The 6,968-nt window shown below is 36.8% G+C and overlaps 2 protein-coding genes across 3 annotated transcripts in view; one reads left to right on the forward strand and one right to left on the reverse strand.

Moving 5' to 3' along the window:
• The window catches only part of LOC107690715 (rabenosyn-5-like), a 23,289-nt gene extending 19,839 nt beyond the window's left edge, over window positions 1–3,450 (forward strand). For both annotated transcript variants that reach the window (XM_016489122.1, XM_016489121.1), the window contains exon 12: window positions 1,141–3,450. In XM_016489122.1, coding sequence (XP_016344608.1) covers window positions 1,141–2,121 — 981 coding nt within the window. In that variant the 3' untranslated portion in view covers window positions 2,122–3,450. The remainder of the gene's footprint in view (window positions 1–1,140) is intronic.
• Window positions 3,451–3,496: 46 nt separating this feature from the next.
• On the reverse strand, window positions 3,497–6,968 carry LOC107690716 (28S ribosomal protein S25, mitochondrial). Its single transcript, XM_016489123.1, has 5 exons — window positions 6,949–6,968; window positions 5,793–6,070; window positions 5,333–5,439; window positions 5,161–5,248; window positions 3,497–3,836 (listed from the first exon to the last, which is right to left on the reverse strand). Exons 2-5 carry the CDS (start codon window positions 5,924–5,926, stop codon window positions 3,644–3,646), a joined length of 522 nt encoding a protein of 173 aa, XP_016344609.1. The 5' UTR covers window positions 5,927–6,070; window positions 6,949–6,968; the 3' UTR covers window positions 3,497–3,643.

A 6,968-nucleotide genomic window follows, 5' to 3' on the forward strand; every position in this document is an offset into this window, starting at 1 on the left:
TTCACTTAAGTTAATGGTGTTTGTGGTCATAGTTTCATTCGCGAATCCTCAGATACGACTGACTGACCAATATTGACTAGCCTACAACTTGGGTAAGATTCCTAAAAGTTTTGCACCTACAGCACACATTACAGACATTGATGCACAAACGCGGATATGTTCTACATGTCTACAGTATAAAGAATGAATAAACCAGTCTTATAAACTCCTTGATTTCGCTTAAGCAACTTTAAATATAATAGGCTATGCATGCACAATAAACTATTGTAAAATTTATTTACATCACTCGACAAAGGTTTTTGCAGGTTTTAATAAAATGTAAATTAATAACAGTCATAATAAGCTTATTTCCAGAACGCGCCTCAGGCTTGCACTGTATCGTCAACTCACTCATCAGAATCTTCGGTAATCTTCAGCAAACTTCGACAGTTGGTTAAACCGGCTCATTCGGTTCTTTTTGAGTTGGACGTGCTACTTCGGCTGTGCGTCCTGCGTCATCAACCCGGAACTAAAGTTCGATTCAGTTCGATTTGTGAACCGGCTCGACCGGTTACTTCCTGAGAACCGGCTCAAAAGAACGATTCGTTCAAGAACCTAACATCACTACGGCAGATCACACGCGCACTCGAGCGGAGCCGCGGGCTTTTTTTATTTAAAAAATGAACTATTCAGTAAGAAAGCCAATTATTATGAAACCGATGCAACTACAGTTTCAAGCACTTTATCCAAAATCCAAGCATTTTTCAAACCTTGAAAACACTACATTAAAATTCCAACATTTTCAAGGAATTCAAGCACCCGTACGAACCCTGTAGGTTCCTGTGAGATGATCCAATGAACATTAACTAATCGCACCTGATGATCAGTCCTGCGCAGAACTTGCTCAGCTTAAACAAACCTGTCATTGAATTTGATTAATCAAATCAGTGCATTTATTTTTTAAGAATCAGATCAGTGAGTCTGATTGATTAATCTGTAGTCTAGATATGAATTTCTAAATAAATAAATCATGTTTTCATTCTTGCACAATAACACTTATTATACAAAAAAAATTAAAAAGACTGGATTTCTGGAATAGCTGGTCTGATGCAATTCATTATTTTGCATATTGTAACACTTTACTTTTCTTACGCAACTTAGGCAGGCCTGGAGGCACAAAAACGCCGATTGGAAAGTGAAAATAACCTTCACGTAAAAAAAGCACATGAGGATGTTCCAGGTCCACGCATGACGAAAGCCGGAGGCTGGCTGCCACAATCAGACACTCTGCAGACTCGCTCTGAGCTGGACGACCCTCTGCTGCAACAGATCAAAAACATAGAGTCGTTCTTACGGCAGGCGCGGTCCGCCAACCGCACCGATGAAGTGGCCATGCTGGAGGAGAACCTGCGGCAGCTGCAGGACGAGTTTGATGCTCAGCAGACCAGTCGAGCCATCCAGCTTTCACAGAGGTTAGCTGAGGAGACAGACCTGCAGCAGAGACAGATCGAACATCTGCAGCAGAGAGAGCTCGAGTACAGGAACCAGTCAAAACACTCCTCCTTGGATTTCAGAGACCGAGAAGATGTTCCGAAAAGAGAAGAGGGAGAACATTTAATTGGAAGCCCTGGGTCTTCAAAGTCTTTATCACGTCTATTAGGAAACTCTCCTCCCTTAGAGAGGCAAAGAGATAAACACACACCAACTGCACCCACCAGAAACCCCTTTGACGAGGAGCATTTCTCTCCTGCTGAGGAAGAACCGACAAACTCTCAGACAGCCAATGGAAAGAAAGAGTACAACCCGTTTGAGGAAGAAAACGATGAAATGGAAGATACAGGTACAGCTAAAGTGAAGTCAGCTAGAAATCCTTTTGAAGATGAAGATTATGAAGATAGAGGTAACCCTTTTAAAGAGGTTTCCGATGAGATTCCAGCTGCCTCAACCAATCCATTTGATGAAGAGGATGGCTCAGCAGCTGATGACATGATTGAGGAAGAGCTACTTCTACAACAGATCGGTAACATCCGGGCATATATCTTTGACGCCAAGCTAAGCGGACGCTCTGATGAAGTGGAGCTTTTGTCTGAGAACCTAAAGGAGCTGCAAAAAACACTACAAGAGCAGAAAAGAAAAAAATAGTGGCCGTCACAAACTTTGTTATCTGTAACTGAAAACAAGCCTCACCAATTACAAAACAAACTGTGTAAGCTACTGATGCACTAGAGAAAAATCTAAAACAAATTAGAAGTTTCTGTGCAAGAACGCATAGTAGAAGGGGAACAAGACAATTCTTGATCAGAACAACTTGATTTCTGTCTTAGCTTTGGGTAATATTCAAGTATTTTATGTGAACAAAATCTTAATATGTAGTCTCAAGTCATATAAATAGGTAGGTTTTATGGAAGTGGTTGAATTAACCCTTATCTGGTTAAGATTTTCTGTTCAGCAAAGTCAGTATTTCATGCACACTGCTGCTTTGATTCAGAATACATTTTGCTTTAGAATTTTAAGAAAATCTGTTTATCGAAGTCTAGCATGAACGCACACCTGCAGCTTTGAACTTTTTTTATTATTATTATTATTATATTGATCTAATGGATAACCAGCACTTCACTAAATAGAAACCCTGATTTCTTTATTTCTATCCTTGAAACATCAAAGGAATATTTCACTCAAACATGAAAATCATTTCACGTTACTCGTCGTTCCAAACCAATGTCGTTTTTTTTTTTTTTTGGAAAAGTATTTTTAAGAAGGTTTTTGTGCATACAATTGAAGTTGATGCTGTCAAAAACAAAAATCTCTCACAATTATTAATTTTGGGGTGAATCGGTTTAATATTACAGATTTGCCTAATCAATGTCAAATGTCTAATTTAGTCTGTATATATTGTTTTATACCATTAGTAGTACTCATTTCTGTTGCACTTAAATGATTTAGCAATTATACAAATACATCCAATGCTATGGAAACCAGTGTTGCAGTAACAAACTTATGCATATGGTCATCATAATTGCCTGCTGCTCCTCTAAATAGCTGTGCAGAAACTGTACCATTTGTGTTAAATCTCAATTCTGCTTGCGTGTTTCATTAATGCTTCATTTGTGTGCCCACCTCAAAAAGACATGAAACACAACTGACGAGTTCTGTCTTGTATTAACTCGAGGCTTTTCGTGGACAGTGAGAACAGACAGCAACACTGTGGCTGAATGCAATGCTTTTTGTAATTGTATTTATGTTTTCGTCATCAGAGAAACATATTGTGACTAACAACCTATCCATTAACGTTTGGATAATGTTGTGCGTTTACACTGAGCAATATCAGGTATCATAAATGTTACACTAATAATTAATACAATTCTGTGATTCTGTTTCATTCGCTGAATGAAAATGTGGTGAGAATTTTCTTTAGGCATTAGTTTTGTAGTTATTCACTCAAGAATAAATCACCAAATTTTTTATTTTTTTTATTATTTTTTTTATTAATTGAATTATGTATTTTTTGCAGGTTTATAAAACAAGTCTGCTTTCCATAGTCAGTCTAAGTGAAAGTCACAAACATCAAATCATGTTCATCTCACCCACCAAAAAAAGTTTAAGGACCTTTAAGATTTTTTTTTTTAAGCGTCCAATGCGTTTTCACATTCGTCTCAAACAGTATCTACTCATCAGAGGCTGCAGCCAGTTTGGCCCTGTATTTGCCAGTCATCTCTTTGGGAAGCGGGACAAAACCAGGATGAGGTACTTGACCCTCCACTTCACTGATACACTCCCGCAGGAAATATTTCTTGGGCCCAAAGTTAGCAGGGTTAGACAACTCCATTTTAGCCAGAGCCTCAGCTTCAAGAACTTTACTGTGGGCAGAAAGAGACATAAGAGGGTAAGCAGAGTACAGACACAAGGGACACACGTTCAAATAGTAATACTGGCATTAGCACTGGTTGGTGCTAAAAGCTTTCATGCACATTACAATGATTTCTGTTAGAACCGCAGATTTGCTCTCTACACATTTTACAGTGTAAACTTACGCTTCGGTTAGTACCTGATCGACGTGCACTGGCCAACTATCGATAGGAAGATATACAGTCTAGCCAATGAGATTAGATTACTGGATCAATTTATTTGAAAATGTAAAAAAATTTTTTTTTAAAGTTACACACCCAGCTAGCACTTAAATGGCAAAATGCAGCTGTTTCAGATAACTTGCCATTTAACTTATTGCTGTAACACTTAAATTAGGTTTTTAATTATTTTTTACTGAGCTCCGTCACTGTGAAGCAACAAATACAGATTTTTAATCAAAGTAATATATTTCTTAATTATGTGTCTTTAATTATAGCTGCACAGCAGTCTTCCTAGGACAAACACACACATTTGGAGTGATTATATAAACTGTTTGGTTAGCATGGTCTGTGGCAGACTTTTCTTTGTGTCAGGGCAACAATGCTCCATTTTGCTAACAAAAATGTTTCCAATCAAAGCCATGTTTGTGCATTTGTGCTGTGTTTTTTCCTGAATGAATTTGCATTATAGAATGAATCGGGTGAGTCAATGATTCGCCGACCTATTCATAAGCTTCTTAGGGCTTGTCCAAATGCCCACATTTTTCACCGCTTGTCCACTTCCCAGTGGGCAATTGATGTTGAAAAGACATCAAATTGACGCCGAAAATCAGGTAAAACATGCAAATCAAACTGATGTCAAAAACTTAACATGACGTTGATTTCAATGCAAATTGAACCTCAAAGATATTGACCTACATATAAATTAAACCAATTTCAGTGTGGGATTAGCTTCCTATTTTCACCCAATTACCTCTAAAAGAAATTGCCGTCCAAACTGAATTTAAAATGATGTTACAGCATCTTGATCAAGTCTTGATGTCAAGTTGATATAGGATATATGAAGTTGATCCCACACTGAAATTGACTATGTAGTAGGGCTGTTGCGGTGAAGAAATTTCCCTTGCAATTTTGAGTGCCACAATATGCGATACTTAACAAAATTGATTTTTTTACTTTTAAATCACTAATGATATAGTAGCCCTAGAGAATGGCACTAGCAATGCCAAGGTCATGGCTTGGATTCCTGGGAATGTGTGAGCTGAATAAATCTTGAACACAATAAGTTGCTTTGGATAAAAGCGGCTGCCAAATGCATAAATGTAAATGTACTTACTCTGACTTGCCAAGGATCATCTTCACATGGTTCGTAATTTCTTTGTGGTCTTTTCCTTCTACATCCACCAACACTTGCTCTCCTTCATCTAAACACAGCATTAAAATGAGAAGATACCACAATGAGGGAAAATATTGAAAATAAAGAAAAAATAAAGAAACAAATGACTTACCGAGGTAAAATCGGAGAAAGGGTGAGGGTGTCATGTTTTTAAACATCATTATTTGAATCCAGGGATTTTTGTATTGGATTTGAGGGATATTGAAGAACACAAACTTCCTGTCAAACAATATTATACATTAACATCATGCTTCTCAAACACGGCTGACTTTGTATTTAAAGACAATTCTTATGCTTTTTTTTTCTCCTACAAACTTCTTGATTACATGTAGTTAATGTTCTTCTATTCACATTTTATCTGATTCTAGCTAATCGAATTTATTGCAGATATTAAAATGCCTTTCAGCTTTAAAACACAAACAGTATTTTTGTCTGTGGTGGCGTGACGACAGGTTGACATTGAAAATACTCAACACTCTTTCAATAAAAAAAAAATAATTAAAAACCAAACTCTGCTTGCAGGCATGGCAAATAAAGTCAGCTATTGATGATCGTGATATTGTTTTCCTGACCTTGCTCCTTCACTCAGATCTCCATGTGTGTTATAATTGACAGTCATAATCTTCACAGATTTTTTAAACACGACTTCTCCTTTCTGCAGATACTCCAGTGTCCTCCGTATAGGGAATCTTCCCTTCATCGGCATGATTAAACTATAAATTTTGTGCAAAGTATGTCACTAAATGATCCACGGACGTGATCCCAACACTTCGGCTCATGCTGCTCCTGCTTCGCGTTCATTGACAACGCCTGCTCAATCCAAACAGACCGTCTAGCGCCAACTAGAGGACTGGAGAAGAACACTTCAGCATAGTAGAAGCACATGTGGCGGGACTAACAGATTCAATCAAATGAATTTATATACAATGCAATTATTAAATACGTAATGATTTAAAGTACAATAAAAAAGTAAGCATAAATAGGGCGTGAAATACTTTATTTCTTCATGTTATATCAAAAAAAAAAAAAACACAAAACGCCTTAAAATACTAAGGAGGAAATCTTAAAGAGAAAAGAGTGAAATTGTACATTGACACTGACAGCCATTTTCAGATTTCTCCAAAAATGTTTGACTGGGTTCACGATTCTCATACAGCGAAAAAGTATTTGCCAATACCTACAAAAAAAATTATATGGTACGATTACGATACAATTCGATTCAGGAGTATCGATCGATGTATCGATATTATGATTTTATGTACCTATTTTACACAACCAGTTACATTTGTATTGACACACAGATGCAATATGAACATTTATCTTAAATTTGCACATTCTGTTCCCCAACTGGAACATTCACAAAAAAAACTTTATGTATGTAAAGTAAATACAGAAAAAACTTTGTTGCACTGCGGAAGCTTCTGTCATGAAAACAAATTTCTCGTATGTGAAAACATACCTGGCAATAAAGCTCATTCTGATTCTGTATTTATTCATTTAATCACATAGAAAAATAAATAATTGGGAAAATGAGATCAGTAATTTGATGATAGCTCATGACATGATAATAGTCAAGAATGACTTTCAGGCTTCTGTGCTAAAATGTGCAATGTGTAAAATATAGTGTACATCTATAATTAGGAAACAACAGAATTTAGGTAATCCAGTTGTAGAAAAAAATACATTAAAGGGATAGTTCACCCAAAAATGTGATGTTTATCTGCTTACCCCCAGGGCATCCAAGATGT

The sequence above is a fragment of the Sinocyclocheilus anshuiensis genome, unplaced genomic scaffold (genome assembly GCF_001515605.1).
Source record: "Sinocyclocheilus anshuiensis isolate Anshui unplaced genomic scaffold, SAMN03320099.WGS_v1.1 scaffold2751, whole genome shotgun sequence".
Taxonomy (NCBI): domain Eukaryota; kingdom Metazoa; phylum Chordata; class Actinopteri; order Cypriniformes; family Cyprinidae; genus Sinocyclocheilus; species Sinocyclocheilus anshuiensis.

Bases quoted from the DNA above. Each gene is read 5' to 3' on its own strand.
- LOC107690716 (XM_016489123.1), bottom strand. From the start codon at position 5,926: ATGCCGATGAAGGGAAGATTCCCTATACGGAGGACACTGGAGTATCTG. The intron at 5,249-5,332 runs GTAAGTCATTTG...TGCTGTGTTTAG, and splicing joins CTTTCTCCGATTTTACCTCG to ATGAAGGAGAGCAAGTGTTG. The intron at 3,837-5,160 runs GTAAGTACATTT...TTCTGCCCACAG, and splicing joins ATGATCCTTGGCAAGTCAGA to TAAAGTTCTTGAAGCTGAGG.